The following is a 15,847-nucleotide window of genomic DNA, read 5'->3' as shown; positions in this document are numbered from 1 at the left end:
ATGTTTCCTTTTAAAACATCTTACAAAGGAGTTGTTTAATCTAACTACTTATCTGTACGTGGAATTATATATAATTTTTTTAAACTAATTGTCTTCGTAATCTTTACAGGAAAATGCCACGGGCACTATCTGACATGGAGACATTTCACTGTAGCTAATGTAGAAGGACAAGCTGTGTACATTTGCAAATATGGTGCCAAACCATATGTGGAGAATGCAACAAAGATGCAGAATCATCTGGCCAAGCGCATAAAGTTCCCTCAGCCCTCACAACCTCTAACAAAAGTACCTCTACTTCTATTCAAGGTGAAAATTATGAATCAGACATCTTATCGATAGCAACAGCTCATGGTCCTCCTGGAATCAGAAGTTTTCTTGACTCAATTGAGGAATGTAGTCAGAGAAATGACGATGAATGTTTTGCTCGAGCTGTATATGCAACTGGTTCACTTCTGTTGCTCACAGGCAATGTGCATTGGAAGAGATTTCTGAATGTTCTTCGCCGAGCATACACCCCTCCACCCAGTCATGCTTTATCTACTCATTTGCTGGATGCAAAGTTTAAGCAAATCATAGAGAAAGCAGACTGTATCGCAATCACCTCTGATGGGTGGTCGAAAGTGCGTGGGCAAGGAATAATTAACTACAGCGCCACCCCTCAACCAGTATTCTACAAGAGCACAGACACAAGGGACAACAGACATACTGGTCTCTACATTGCAGATGAGCTGAAGGCAATCATCAATGACCTTGGACCACAGAAGGTATTTGCACTGGTGACAGACAATGCTGCGAACATGAAGGCTGTTTGGTCTAAAGTGGAGGAGTTCTATCCTCACATCACACCCATTGGCTGTGCTGCTCATGCATTGAATCTGCTCCTCAAGGACATCATGTCACTGAAAACAATGGATACACTCAAGAGAGCCATTGAAATGGTTATGTATGTAAAGGGTCAAGTTGTAGATTGCTTGGTGAGATAGCAGCACAGCAAAGTGAGAAGAATAAGAGCATCAATTCCAAAGCTGCCCAGCAACACCCGTTAAGGGTGGTGTTGTCATCATGTTTGACAGTCTCCTGGAGGGGAAGGAGACCAAGAAATGGCTATATCACAGTATGCCGATATGGACAGCCCCATCAAGAGGATCCTCCTGGATGATGTATTTTGGGAGAGTGGTTAGCAGCCTGAAACCTATAGTAGTAGCCATTGCATGGATTGAGGGAGACAATGCCATCCTGTCTGATGTTCAGACTGCTTGCAGATGTAAGAGAATAAATATGTACTGCCCTGCTGCGCCAAGCAGAGGACACTGCAGTTCTGAAATACATCAAGTGTGAAGACTAATGCCTGAAGCCCATACATGCCGCAGCGCACATGTTGGACCCCAAGTATGCTGGCAAGAGCATCCTGTCTCGTGCAGAGATCAACAAGGCCTATGGTGTCATCACTACTGTGTCTAGCCACCTTGGCCTGGACAAGGGCAAGGTTCTTGGCAGTCTGGCGAAGTACACTTCCAAGCAAGGGTTTTGGGATGGAGATGCAATATGGCAGTCATGCCATCATATCTCATCAAGCCACCTGGTGGAAGGGACTTTGTGGATCTGAGGCTCTTTCCCCTGTTGCCTCCATCATCCTCCAAATTCCACCAACATCAGCCACCTCAGAGCGCAACTGGTCCTTGTTTGCGAACACACACACCAAAGCACGCAACAGGCTGACCAATACAAGGGTTGAAAAATTGGTGGCCATCCGAGCCTCACAACGAGCCATCCTCAATAAGGTTGGAAAGTGACAGTGAAGATGAGGCCTAAGAGTCTGATGTTCAAGAGGTGGACATTGAGGAGGTCCAGGGAGAAGACATGGAAGCCTGAGAGGAAGACAACCAAAGCTTTAGTTTCTAGACTATAATTTTAACAGATTTATGTTGAAAACGTTTTTGGGAGATGCGATGGATCATTGAGGATCATTCAATATTCCCTTTCTTTTGTTCAGTGAAATCATCCCATGTGAAGAGTCAACTCATTTAATTAAAGTTCAATTTGTAAATCTATTTTTTATTTTTTAATAATAGAAGGATTTAATCATTTGCAATTATGTCTACTTATAAGGTAAAATATTTATGTTTTTGTCTCCATATGATATGGTAAATATATCCAATGCAAAAAACAATTACATTTAAATGGGGTTAATATTAATTTGCATATATTCCCATATATTCCTGTTAAATCCTACAGAAAGTTTCCTGAATATTCCCCAAAATGTGCAACCCTAATAAAGGTTAAATAAAAAATAAACTACATCATCTTGCATCCATCAAACATTAATCCCTCCATCCTTACATCTAACAATTGAACATAACGATAATCTCATTTTCAAAAAATGTATCAGATGGAAGAGGATGCATACCTCAGACATGAAAAACAAACTCAATCTGTTAACCATATTTAATGTTTTTTTATTAATTTTAAAAGGATATTCTTAGATCCATTCATTCAGTTGACACTTATTGTATTATAAAATGGAATGTGGACAAAAAAGTAACATGAATGTCTTCATAATATGGTTTTTCTACAATATTTTTGAAAAATTGCCTTTACAGTAATGCATCCAAAAAAAACTTCTACATTTAAGTCAGGCACCACTTTCAATAAGGCACACACTGAATTTACAAATTGATATGCTTTGCTTGGCTTACGGGCCAAAACGGGTTTACTATTTCCACAAGTTGACAACCTTGCCCTTAGTTTTCAGTGAAGTGAAGAAAGGATATGTCAAATTTCATAGATAAGTGTGATATCATCCTGTACTTACACTGATTAGTGTGCAATAGTACATAGAAAATAAAATAAAGTTGACACTCAAAGCCAACAAGCTGTAGAACTCTACATTCTCAAGGTACAGTGCGAGGTTTGCATGATAAAGAAACATGTACATTTGAATGCTTGCTACTAAGTGGTGTACGTGTTCAGTTTTTGTTTCATTGTAAACTGGATAATGCAGAGAATTTAAGTCGAAATATGCATATTATTTACCCATTCCCCTTTGATGCTTACTTGCATCATGTATACAAATACTACAGGGAACCTAAAAATAATTTTCTTTGATATATTTAAAAAGGCAGTCTTGTGGAAAATAAAAGCTAATAATTTCTCCTCAATAGAGGGCTTGACTACTGAATTGCAAAATGATACTTTTATCATGCCTTGCTAAGGGTTACTGTGATTGATTAGAAATGTACAGTAACATCATTGCATAAAAGGCTATATCGCTTATCCAAATGCAAAAGGTACTATAATCAAACACTAAGCTTTTCAGTTACTGATTTCATAGACAAAAAGATCTCACTTTTTATTTCTCAAATCTAAAATATTTATCATGTATTCGGAATACACTTGAGTACCCAGATTAGGTCAACTTCCTAAAGAAGAGACTTGCACTGTATGAGTTTTGTATTTAAACCCACCTCCTCACTTTGTACAATTATGTACAGCAACAGTATATCATTATCAAACGTTCTTTCTCCTGCAAAAGATAAACATCAACAAATGTGATACTACATTTGACGCTACCAAACTGATGGCAGACTGACATAGAATATCAATAAATCATCTGAATGAGGATGACCGACTGTTATTGTGGTGCATTGTTGAGTGCTTGTGTTGCTCCATGGAATAAAAACAACCAGCGATATCCTTCCCCAGTGGTCACAAATCCTAGTCCCAATGTGTAGGCTTTTATTCTAGCCTGACACAAACACACCCATCTCAACTAATCAAGGTCATGATAAGGCAATTAATAGAATCCGATGTTTTAGTGCTTGGCGGGAACAAAGGCCGGCACAACCGGTAGCTCTCCAGTACCAGGGTTGGTGACCCATTATAACCGTTGCTGATACAAACTGACACAAATAACAATGCAAGTCTAAAAACAAACAAACATAGGATGTGGTTGGATCCTAGGTGTTTTAGCTCCAGACGTCCTGCGAGTACCGTCCCTTGGTCATCAGTTTCTTGATGTAGTCGGTGGCCTGAGTGCGTGTCATGCCGCCCAGCTCCTCTGCTATCTCATAGAAAGCTGTCTGCACATCCCTGGCCATGTTCCGCGCATCCCTAAAAACAGGAGCATTTCTCTATAAGACATTTGTCTTTTAACCCTAGTTTGAGGATTTTTGTGAATTCGGGGAGTGCTTTCAAGAAATATGTCAATTCAATTTCAATCCATTTTATTGCCAAGGTGCAAATGTTACTGGCGAGGATCCTTCCTTACCCGCAGATGTATATGTGTGCATTGTCTGTGTGGATCTGCCTCCACAAGTCCTCCTTGTTGGTCCTCAGGAGATGCTGCACGTACACCTGGCGGGACGGCGAGAGGAAACAGATCTATTACAACATCCTCTTGAGCTTCCAGTCTTCACACAAACAAAAAACGACCTTGCAAGGAAACGTGTTCCTCTTCCTTCATGAGATGAGGCAGCATAAAATCAATCCCTCAGGTATCCTCTGAGGTCTAGCCTAGGACTCTGTGTGGAGTATGTGTTGACCATCCCCACTAATAGTACACCCCCAGTGGTACAGAATCTGACAGATTTAGATACCGGTCTATAGTACCAACAACCATGATTGGCAACACTCAAGAACGCTATGGAAATATGATAAGGATTACAATCTTGTCTTGGTGTCCCAACTGCAGTGTGTGTAGGATCAGATAACATGGTCGTATATGGCTATTTAATAAATGTCATATTCTAGCTAAAAGAAAAGTATTGTTCACCCTTTTTAATAATAGTTTTTTTAAGGTCCTAGTGCTGAATAACTATAACTAATAAAACAAGTATACCTTTTGCTCCTGGTCCCGAGAAAAAGCCACATTGAGCTTCGTGATGACACCTGTCTTCTCAGCCTCCTCCAACTCCTCCTGGTACAGATAGTCCTCCTCCTTGTGCCTGCAGCCACAGTACAAGACCGTCTCCCCCACCTCCTTGCCTACAGGAAAAAGCAGACCAATTGGCTTACTTGTATCCATACAAGACAGTTATAAGGTGCTTTATTTTAGTCAGTGTGACACAGAACATGACAACTCATAAAATAGTACTATGCAGCATAACACAACAATCAGGAAACCAACACAAACATTTCCATGCGTCTATGGCAAGCTTCTATCATGGTGTCTACCATGTACCTTGCTCTTTGAGCCACCCACGCTCCTGGATGAAGCCCATGAAGGGAGCGATGCCGGTCCCAGGACCGACCATGATGACTGTGTTGCTGGCCTTGAAGGGCAGGCGGAACTGGGACTTGCGGATGTACATGGGGACCGTGGACTTGTGGCCGTTGTCCGAAACCAGTTTGTTCTTCAGCCAGGTGGTGGCCACTCCCTTTGTGAGGCGCCCGGTTTTAGTTGTGTATTCCACCAGCACAGCACAGATGTGGATGCTATTGGGGTGGACCTACAAAGAGAAGGCGTCATTAACCACTCTTTTTAGATCACACTATTGCAGGTTGACCGACAATGGACGCTTAAAGGTCCATTGCAGCTGTAATCACTGGGTATCAATTAAGTACCTGACTGTGATTTATGTTTCATTTTAATTGAAAACAAAAGCTTCTTAGCAAAGAGGAATTTCTCAAGCAATAATTTTGCTAGGACTGTCTGGGAGTGGTGTGATTGGGAAGGGGAAACTGAAAACGTTCCGTTATTGGCAGAGAGGTTTGGAACTCTTTCTTATTAGCCTATTAACTCATTTACCGGATGGTGACGTCACCATGGAAAGCACAAACTCCCATCCAAACAGGCAGAAATTTTTGGCTGTCTTTTCAAACAGATTTTACACTGAAAGGGCATTATCTCAATTTCAAAGTATTACTCCAACTCCAGTGTGGAAATACACTACTGGTCAACAGTTTTAGAACACCTACTCATTCAAGGGTTCTTTTTTTTTCTTTTTTTACGATCTTCAACATTGTAGAATAATAGTAAAGACATCAACTATGAATTAACACATATGGAATCATGTAGTAACCAAAATTTTTTTTTTATATATTTCAGATTCTTCAAATAGCCATCCTTTGAATTGATGACAGCTTTGCATACTCTTGGCATTCTCTCAACCAGCTTCATGAGGTAGTGACCTTGAATGCATTTCAATTAACACGTCTGCCTTGTTAAAAGTGCATTTATGGAATTTCTTTCCTTCTTAATGCGTTGAAGCCAATCAGTTGTGTTGTGACAAGGTAGCGGTGGTATACAGAAGATAGTCCTATTTGGTAAAAGCGTTATGATGAAACTGGCTCTCTTAAGGACCGCCACAGGAATGGAAAACCCAGAGTTACTTCTGCTGCAGAAGATAAGTTCATTAGAGTTACCAGCCTCAGAAATTGCAGCCCAAATAGATTCAAGTAACAGACACATCTGAACATCAACTCTTCAGAGGAGGCTGTGTGAATCAGGCCTTCATGGTTGAATTGCTGCAAAGAAACCACTACTAACGGACACCAATAAGAAGAAGAGACTTGCATGGGCCAAGAAACACGAGCAATGGCCATTAGACCAGTGGAAATTTGTCCTTTGGTCTGGAGTCCAAATTGGAGTTTTTTTGGTTCTATCCGCCGTGTCTTTCTGAGGCGCAGGTTGAAGGAAGGATGAAGGAGGTGGTGCTGGACTAGTACCAAAAGGTTGCAAGATCGAATCCCAAGGTAAAAATGTAAAAATCAAGGTAAAAATCTGTCGTTCTCTGACCCTGAACAAGGCAGAAAACCCACTGTTCCTAGGCTGTCATTGAAAATAAGAATTTGTTCTTAACAGACTTGCCTAGTTAAATAAAGGTAAAATAAAAAATATTAAAATTATGGTGTGGGGGTGTTTTGCTGGTGACACTGTCTGATATATTTAGAATTCAAGGCACATTTAACCAACATGGCTATCACAGAATTTTGCAGCGATACACCATCCCATCTGGTTTGGGCTTAGTGGGACTATCATTTGTTTTTCAACAGGACAATGACCCAACACACCTTCAGGCTGTGCAAGGGCTATTTTACCAAGGAGGAGAGTGATGGAGTGCTGCATCAGATTTTTATTTATTTACCTTTATTTAACTAGGCAAGTCAGTTGAGAACAAATTCTTATTGATGACCTGGCCGCCACAATCCTCTGACCTCAACCAAAGTGAGATGGTTTGGGATGAGTTGGACTGTAGAGTGAAGGAAAAGCAGCCAACAAGTGCTTAGCATGTGTCAACTCCTTCAAGACTGTTGGGAAAGTATTCCAGGTGAAGCTGGTTGAGAGAATGCCAAGAGTGTGCAAAGCTGTCAACAAGACAAAGGGTGGCCATTTGAAGAATCTCAAATATAAATATATTTTGAATTGTTTAAACCTTTTTTAGTTACTACATGACTCCCTGTGTATTGTTTCATAGTTTTGATGTCTTCACTATTATTCTGCAATGTAGAAAATAGTAAAAAATAAAGAAAAACCCTTGAATGAGTAGGCATTCTAAACATTTTGACCGGTAGTGTATATTTCCCTAAACACAGGGAAATCATGTTTTTGACTGCACTGGGCCTATAATAATACGTTGTCGTTTCACATTATCTCAATACAATTTATAGTGGATGACAGCGTCTGCTAAATAACTCCTGTAAATGTAACAAGAAAAATACATGTATTGAGGAGGAGTTAGGTTGTGGGGTCATTAGGGGTGATGTACTGGGGTATATTCACTAGAAACCATAGTTTTGGTACAATGCATGGATACACCCCTGTATATATCCTCACCTTGGAGGAGGAGGCAATGGAGTAGTAGCGAGCCTGCAAACGGGGCATGAGCTCACACAGGTGGTCGATGGGAGGCCGCAAGGAAGGCAGATCCTCCAGGATGGCCAGGATGTTCCTGTTGTCTTCCAGCACAAAACTCTGGTACAGAGCCTAGTAGAGACCACAACAACACTTAGCTGGGACAACATGTAGTAGGTAGAAGTTGCCCCTAACCACTGATCTGTAGTCAGGCATCTGGGTCAGATATATTTACCAGAGGGTCAGATATATTTTACCATCCTCCTAAATTGGTTAAGGCTGGAGTTAGATCTGTGCTTAAGGGCAATTTTTCACATGTGTTATAGGCTTATCAGGGTTGTGGTCAATTCCATTTCAGTTCAACCAGAAAGTACATTTAAATTCAAATTCAATTTTTTCTTAATGCTTTTCAAGATTGCTTCCTGAATTGACATCGAATTGACCCCAACCCTGAGGTTTAAGCGTACTTTCCCACTACCAATAACCCATCTTGAGTATGTTGAGGAAATCTCGACTACTTTTAGAATAGGAGTAGAGAGGTGATAAGTTAACACAGTGTCATAGCCACACACCTTGCCCTCGGGAGCAGACGAGGCCATCTTGCGCATGTTCTCCTGGTCCTTGGGGTCAGTGGCGTACTGGGCCAGCTCATACAGGACGTTGGTGCGAGGCGGATGGATGATGTCCAGGTAGTGGGTCAGAGCAGTACGGTAGGTGGTGGGGCAAGGGAATGGGTGCTTCTTATTGGACTCCTCTGATAAACGGCATCAGATAGCATCACATTAACATTGGTTATACATTAAGGGACAGTTTCCACGGATTAAGCCCAATCTTGGACTAAAAAGTATTCTCAATAAAGCTTCTTTTTAGTCCAGGACTAAGCTTCACCTGGGTGAAGGACACCGACCCTAAGATTTAGAGTAATAAAGAGCAGTTGGTGATTTCACAAAACCTTCTCCTTCAAAAAATGTTAATACAGGGAGAGTAACATTTCAAGAGATGTCCAAACAGAATGTGTGTTTAAGGATCTTCAAAAGACATTGAGAGATTTTCGGAGGACTCCAAGTCAAGGTGTTGCATCAGGTCAGTGCCGCACCATCAAGGTTGTTGAGAGAGATAACGGAATCAAGGTCCACACCAAGGATCTGTCCCAGCCTGTTCACGATCACTGTGTCATTGGTAGGGTAGACGGCAACGTGGTCTCCCGACTCATATCTACAAAGACAGAATGACAAAGGGTTTTCAAGTCATCTTTCCATGATATAAAAAGGCACCATTTGATCCAAGAAGTGTAGCCTATTCCTTTTAAGGAAATACTATACAAAGAAAGTTACAGCTCTCTTGGCTCTCTCATTTACCTAATCTTGGAGCCTGTAATGTCCACTTCAAGGTGCATGAGATGCCTGTCACCTGCTTTGTTGAGCTTGCGGTTAACAGTGACTGGAGCCAGGAAGGGGTTTTTTGCATCAAAAGGACTGGGAGGGAAAAGATCAATAGAATTGTACACATCAGTATGCAGAGACAACACGAGGTAAATCATAGAGGTGAACATCGACAGATAAAGCAGTGTCGCACTTCAGCGTTCCAGGAAATCCCCTTTAGCTCCACTAGCGGGCAGTAATACTTGTTTAGAGAGAAAGCTAATAGAACACAAAACTCTGTAGCAAATATTGTAATGATAAGTGAAGAGGATGGGGTAGAATAACTCACGGTTTCTGGGTCTCAAAGCTCTTCAGACGGCCCAACTCTCCTGTGTACACCTTGTTCATGTTGATGTCATTATGCTCCTTGAGCTCATACTGACGAACGCTAACGGAGAGCGAGAAGGCCTACAGTTAATCTGCAAATCACTCCTGCCATATTCTGTGTGTGAATTGAGGGAAAATAATAATGTGATAATTACAATAAATTGGCATAAATACCTGGAGTCCTCTCCTGAAGCCTCCACTCCAAAGTGCTCACACATGGCTGGCCAGAACTGCTCCCTCCATGTCACAAAGTCCTCCTCCAGGCTGACAAATGAAAAGAAGCAGAAACACCCTCTTATCAACCCCCATTTCCATCATTTGGCCATCATTTTGATCTCAACATCGGTCACAATTTGATACAGGAGAGATCCAAGTTTATGTCCCAGTTATCTCTCCTTCCTCCCAAAGTGTGCAATCATTCACTTCCATTCACTGATTTTAAAGGAGATGACTGGTATAAGAAATATGGTGTGAACTCCCATTAGTGCATGCCTCCACCAGTCCAACGCCTTTAGATTTGTGGGAAGTAGTAAACAAGTGCACTCTTCAGGAGAAAATAGATATTGGGACGCACCCCTCCAAAGCAGCCTCACTCACTTGCCGTCGTCGTCTCCCATGCCCAGGTCGAAGACCCTCTTGGCTCCCAGTTCCTCCAGCCTCTTGTCTACGTACGCCCCCATGGCATTGTAGTGTTCATATGTCTTGTTGCCCAATGCAAACACCTGCAGGGAGGGATGTCAACAGTCACTTCTAGTTTATAAAAAACAAAATAAAATACATTTTAAAAAACTAACGTTCAACATATTCAATATAAGATTGTATACTATATAAAACACACAGAGACATGCACATACCTTGAACGCAAGCTCCTACACTGTACACTGAACGTCTATCATCTTTCATTAACTGTAATTAATGCTGTCTTTCAAGTCTAGGACAGAAAGACACTGGCAGGGAGTGGAAGGAGCCCAAGTGCCCGGCCAGATTGCCTCCAGTCAGAAGTTAAATTCTTCATCCCATTGAGGGCAGGAACGTTGGACCAACTCCGACAATGACCAATCAGCCAGGATGGCACGCATGTCAGCTATGGCAGAAGCAAGAACTCAACCATACACATAAAGCCTATTTTTTGGATGTTAGCATAACTCATCTCGGTCTCACACTAAAGTTCATCCATGTGAAATACACATTTGAAAGTGAACGCTTGGCTAATGTACAGTTGAAGTCAGAAGTTTACATATTTAAAACTAGTTTTTCAACCACTCCACACATTTCTTGTTAACAAACTATAGTTTTAGCAAGTTGGTTTGTGCATCTACTTTGTGCATGACAAGTAATTTTCCAACAATTGTTTACAGACAGATTATTTCACTTATAATTCATTGCATCACAATTCCAGTGGGTCAGAAGTTTACATACACTAAGTTGACTGTGCCTTTAAACAGCTTGGAAAATTCCAGAAAATTATGTCATGGCTTTTAGAATCTTCTGACATAATTTGAGTCAATTGGAGATGTACCTGTGGATGTATTTCAAGGCCAACCTTCAAACTCAGTGCCTCTTTGCTTGACATCATGAAAAAATGAAAATAAATCAGCCAAGACCTCAGTAAACAAATTGTAGACCTCCACAAGTCTGGTTTATCCTTGGGAGCAATTTCCAAATGCCTGAAGGTACCATGTTCACCTGTATAAACAATAGTACGCAAGTATAAACACCATGGGGCCATGTAGCCGTCATACCGCTTCAGGAAGGAGACGCGTTCTGAGATGAACGTACTTTGGTGCGAAAAGTACAAATCAATCCCAGAACAACAGCAAAGGACCTTGTGAAGATGCTGGAGGAGTAGAACGAGTCATTCTTAAAATAAAGTGGTGATCCTAACGGACCTAAAACAGGGAATATTTACTGGGATTAAATGTCAAGAACTGAGTTTAAATGTATTTGGCTAAGCTGTATGTAAACTTCCAACTTCAACTCTATGTGAATGGGGCCAACAGGAGTTTTTCTTGGGCAAACTCCTGGCCCTGATTATGAAAACAGGGGGAAGAGAGCGAGAGAGAGAAAAAGATAGTCACAGTATAGTTGACTCCATCCAATTGCCCGTCGGTCTCCTGCAGCCAGTCATAGAAGTCCTGGGCGTTGTCTGTGGGGTCTCCCTCACCATAAGTGGCCATGCAGAAGATGGCCAGGGAGTTGCAAATCTCAGCCAGACGGGACAGCTCAGACTGTGGATTAGAAGATGCCTGGACATTAGATATTTGCCATTACATGTGCTGTATGCCATTCAGGGCACTAATTAGCTTTTCAACTTTATGGAACAGGACCTTGGCTCAAGAGACTAATATTGTTAACAGGGGTACAGTTAAGCCACCTTTGAGCTACACAGGTATGAATCCTTGCTGGAGCTGCCGGGGTGGCAGTATAGAAGCCTTATTAGACAGGGTTGTCATAAATGGGTTATTAGAATCATTATTATACTAAGGTTGTTTTCACATTTTTATTTAACCTTTATTTAACTAGGCAAGCTTATGGTACTCTGATCCATGCTATAAAGCCTGTGTGAAACACTAACAAACCCTGACTGAAGCGAATTCTGGACCTGTGTAAGTAGCGGATCCAAGACCCAGGACCAGAGTACCAGGTATTGTGACGTGGCAGCACGAATTGCATGGTACTTTTTGCCCATTGTAAACAAGCTAGCTTGCTAATGTCACGTAGAATTCAAATCGCACCCGAAATGATTATTTCCAGGTCTTGTGGAAGCAAAACCTATTTCGTAAAATTCTCAAATGATCCAGAAAAACGGAACCAGGATACCGAATTTCATATGTAACCATATAAACACTGATATAGGAATGTCGTTAATTAGTTACCATGTCGTATTCCTCGGGGTCGGCGGCCATACCCTTCATGCCGTAGCGCTGGGCGTCTTTGGACAGCCGGTTGGCAAACTCCTCGCCCGTGCCTGTCTGAGAGCCGTAGAATACCACGATGTTCCTACCCTGGAGAGGGAAATAGCAGCAACACTTGGAATGAGGGCCAGGAGTTTTTCCTGACCACATGACCTGGCGGCCAGGAAAAAACTCCAGGCCCTAGTCGTAACCAAATACCAACCCACCATGTTGCCATTTAACTTTTTGTTGTCCAATAACAAGGTAAAATATTATATTATACAGGTTAGAGCATTATAGTCTGTGATAGAATAATTAAATACACTGAGTATACCAAACATTAGGAACACCTTCCTAATATTGAGTTGCATCTCCTTTTGCCCTCAGAACAAGGTGTCGAAAGCACTACTCTGCAAGGTGTCAAAAACTTTTCCCTGGCCCAGATTGACTAACGCTTCCCACAGTTGCGTCACGTTGGCTGGATGTCCTTTGGGTGGTGGATCATTCTTAATACATACAGGAAACAGTTGAGAGTGAAAACCCCAGCAGCATTGCAGTTCTTGACACAAACCGGTGCACCTGGCACCTACTACAACACTCCATTCAAAGGCACTTAAATCTTTTGTCTTGCCCATTCACCCTCTGAATGGCACACATACACAATCCATGTCCCAATATAGTACCACAGTACCTAGCGGTCAGTACCTCCAGGCTCTGATCAGGCCCTACACCCAAACAAGGGCACTGCGTTCATCCACCTCTGGCCTGCTCGCCTCCCTACCACTGAGGAAGTACAGTTCCCGCTCAGCCCAGTCAAAACTGTTCGCTGCTCTGGCCCCCCAATGGTGGAACAAACTCCCTCACGACGCCAGGACAGCGGAGTCAATCACCACCTTCCGGAGACACCTGAAACCCCACCTCTTCAAGGAATACCTAGGATAGGATAAAGTAATCCTTCTCACCCCCCCCCTTAAATGATTTAGATGCACTATTGTAAAGTGGCTGTTCCACTGGATGTCATAAGGTGAATTCACCAATTTGTAAGTCGCTCTGGATAAAAGCGTCTGCTAAATGACTTAAATGTAAATGTATGGTCAAACAGGGAAATGGTTCCAATAGTTTTTCCAGCATAATCTTTTCCCACGGGGGATTTTAGAAACACTTAAAATAAGGGCTGTGTTTTGTGTAGGATTACTCTGGCGTGACATTTTGATAACCATGTAAATCTCTAGGACAATATGATATATATTTACCCCCCCAAAAAATGAATCGCTAATTAGCTGTTAATGTGGCTATCATAAAGAACTACAAATGCAATAATGATCTGGACGAGACTGCCAAATCGAGGCAAAGGTAAGCATCTCTGGATTAACTAATGTTTGCTAAATGAATGAATGAATCAATTGGCTACATTCCACAATACCGTTAGCAAAGGTGTCAGCTAGAGATTACATGCAGGAGCTTTCAGTGATTTGTAGTTTTGCATGATGTCTACATTGACGCTATTTAGCATTTTATAAATGAGAGTAAATAGAGCTGAACATATTACAAAAAGTCACCTTGTGCGAGAGAGACGTACATGGTTAGCAAAACGAAATGCCAGGGTAAGCCCACACGAAGCATAGCCTTTATTTTAAGTGTTTCTAAAATCCCTTATGGGAAACATGAATGGTGAAAAAAACGATCGCTTTTGTGGGTATTATGAAACCTCCACTGTTGGGCTCTATGGTCTCAAGGTTGAAAAATCATTTTTTAACCTGACTCCTCCCCTTCATCTACTTATTGAAGTGGATTTAACAAGTGACATCAATAAAGGATCACCTGGTCAGTCTATGTCATGTAGACAGTGAGCAACAGAGACTAAACTACACGATGTCGTAAAATACCATAATTGTATTCATTTCACCTTCTGATATCTGGGTACTTTGCAGCCAAATCAACTATATACATTTCACAAGGTCAGCTAGTACGGCGCAGACGAAATGTTCAAATACTATTTTCTTCCTGGATTGCCAGATGGGCAGGGTTTTCACCTTTTTGACTATTCTATTTGTTCTATTGTACCAGACAAGCTCAATCAAGCCCAGAAAATATTTCAAAATTATTTTAAATAGTATTTGAACCCAAGTCTGGACTGAGGAGTCGGGAGGATCCACTGCAATCCGTCCTCTACCTAATAACCATTATGTAAAGTCAGTCTAGTAGCTCGACCATTATCCTTCCCACACCCAAAATACTGAAAAATAGAAAAACACTCACTGTTTTCTTCATCTTTTCAATAAAACTAGTCTCTTGAGTAGAAGGTGCTCTGAAAGAAAAAGGAGACAAATGTTATGCACTTCCAAAGTCTTGCACTGGAACAATTATTCTTTCACCACTATCTGCTGGGACATAAATCACAGCAAACCAATGATGCTTTTCACAAGCAAGAAAAGCACACATGCCTAGTACAGGGACTAATGTTTAATCACCACACTATGCAAAATAATGGGAATGTTACAAGCATGTCATTGGAGGACCCTCAAACTTTCCTATTATTGCCTCATTGATCTTGTTTAAAACCTCTTAAGGATGTCTACAGATAGGTGTCCCACCCACTGAACGGTTGAGCTAATGTGCGCTAATGCGATTAGCATGAGGTTGTAAGTCAACAAGAAAATTTCCCAGGACATAGACATATCTGATATTGTCAGAAAGCTTAAATTCTTGTTAATCTAACTGCACCTGTCCAATGTCCAGTGAAAGAATACCATGCTATTGTTTGAGGAGTGCATAGTTCTGAACTTGAAAAATTATTGGTACATTTGGGCAGTCTTGAACATATATGCAATGGTTCATTGGATCAGTCTAAAACTTTGCACATACACTGCTGCCATCTAGTGGCCAAAATCTAAATTGCGACTGGGCTGGAATAATACATTATGGCCTTTCTCTTGCATTTCAAAGATGGTACAAAAAGGTTTTTTCTCTTCTTTGTATTAACTTTTACTAGATCTAATGTGTTATATTCTCCTACATTAACTTCACATTTCCATAAACTTCAGTGTTTCCTTTCAAATGGTATCAAGAATATGCATATCCTTGCTTCAGGTCCTGAGCTACAGGCAGTTAGATTTGGGTGTGATTTTAGGCAAAAATTGAAAAAAAGGGGCAGATCCTTAAGAGGTTTTAAGAGCCTATTCTCACTACGAGAGATTGCTTAGAGATTGAGAAAATACTCTCGGCTAGACCTTTTACTGTAATGTAAACTTGTTAACTTGTCACCTCTCGACCGCTACTTCTGGAGGAAACACATGTCACTGGTCTCACAGTTGCCCCCCTCCAAGCAAGGCAGTGTTAAAAAATTCTCACCGAGTCCAACACTCCTACAATAAAACATCATAATTATATTATATATTAGTATTTTTAAAACA

The 15,847-nt window shown here is 41.3% G+C and overlaps 1 protein-coding gene across 3 annotated transcripts in view; it reads right to left on the bottom strand.

Moving 5' to 3' along the window:
* Positions 1–2,440: 2,440 nt before the first annotated feature.
* The window catches only part of LOC135546038 (NADPH--cytochrome P450 reductase), a 52,979-nt gene continuing 39,572 nt past the window's right edge, over positions 2,441–15,847 (bottom strand). For all 3 annotated transcript variants that reach the window (XM_064974118.1, XM_064974120.1, XM_064974119.1), the window contains 14 exons: positions 14,694–14,742; positions 12,417–12,545; positions 11,619–11,768; positions 10,138–10,262; positions 9,715–9,804; positions 9,503–9,601; positions 9,151–9,267; positions 8,889–9,007; positions 8,365–8,546; positions 7,775–7,924; positions 5,180–5,447; positions 4,838–4,983; positions 4,268–4,353; positions 2,441–4,110 (listed from right to left, as the gene is read on the bottom strand). In XM_064974118.1, coding sequence (XP_064830190.1) covers positions 3,966–4,110; positions 4,268–4,353; positions 4,838–4,983; positions 5,180–5,447; positions 7,775–7,924; positions 8,365–8,546; positions 8,889–9,007; positions 9,151–9,267; positions 9,503–9,601; positions 9,715–9,804; positions 10,138–10,262; positions 11,619–11,768; positions 12,417–12,545; positions 14,694–14,742 — 1,855 coding nt within the window. In that variant the 3' untranslated portion in view covers positions 2,441–3,965. The remainder of the gene's footprint in view (positions 4,111–4,267; positions 4,354–4,837; positions 4,984–5,179; positions 5,448–7,774; positions 7,925–8,364; positions 8,547–8,888; positions 9,008–9,150; positions 9,268–9,502; positions 9,602–9,714; positions 9,805–10,137; positions 10,263–11,618; positions 11,769–12,416; positions 12,546–14,693; positions 14,743–15,847) is intronic.

The sequence above is a fragment of the Oncorhynchus masou genome, chromosome 9, assembly GCF_036934945.1.
Source record: "Oncorhynchus masou masou isolate Uvic2021 chromosome 9, UVic_Omas_1.1, whole genome shotgun sequence".
NCBI classification, from domain to species: domain Eukaryota; kingdom Metazoa; phylum Chordata; class Actinopteri; order Salmoniformes; family Salmonidae; genus Oncorhynchus; species Oncorhynchus masou.
This window is presented reverse-complemented; position numbering and strand designations above follow the sequence as displayed.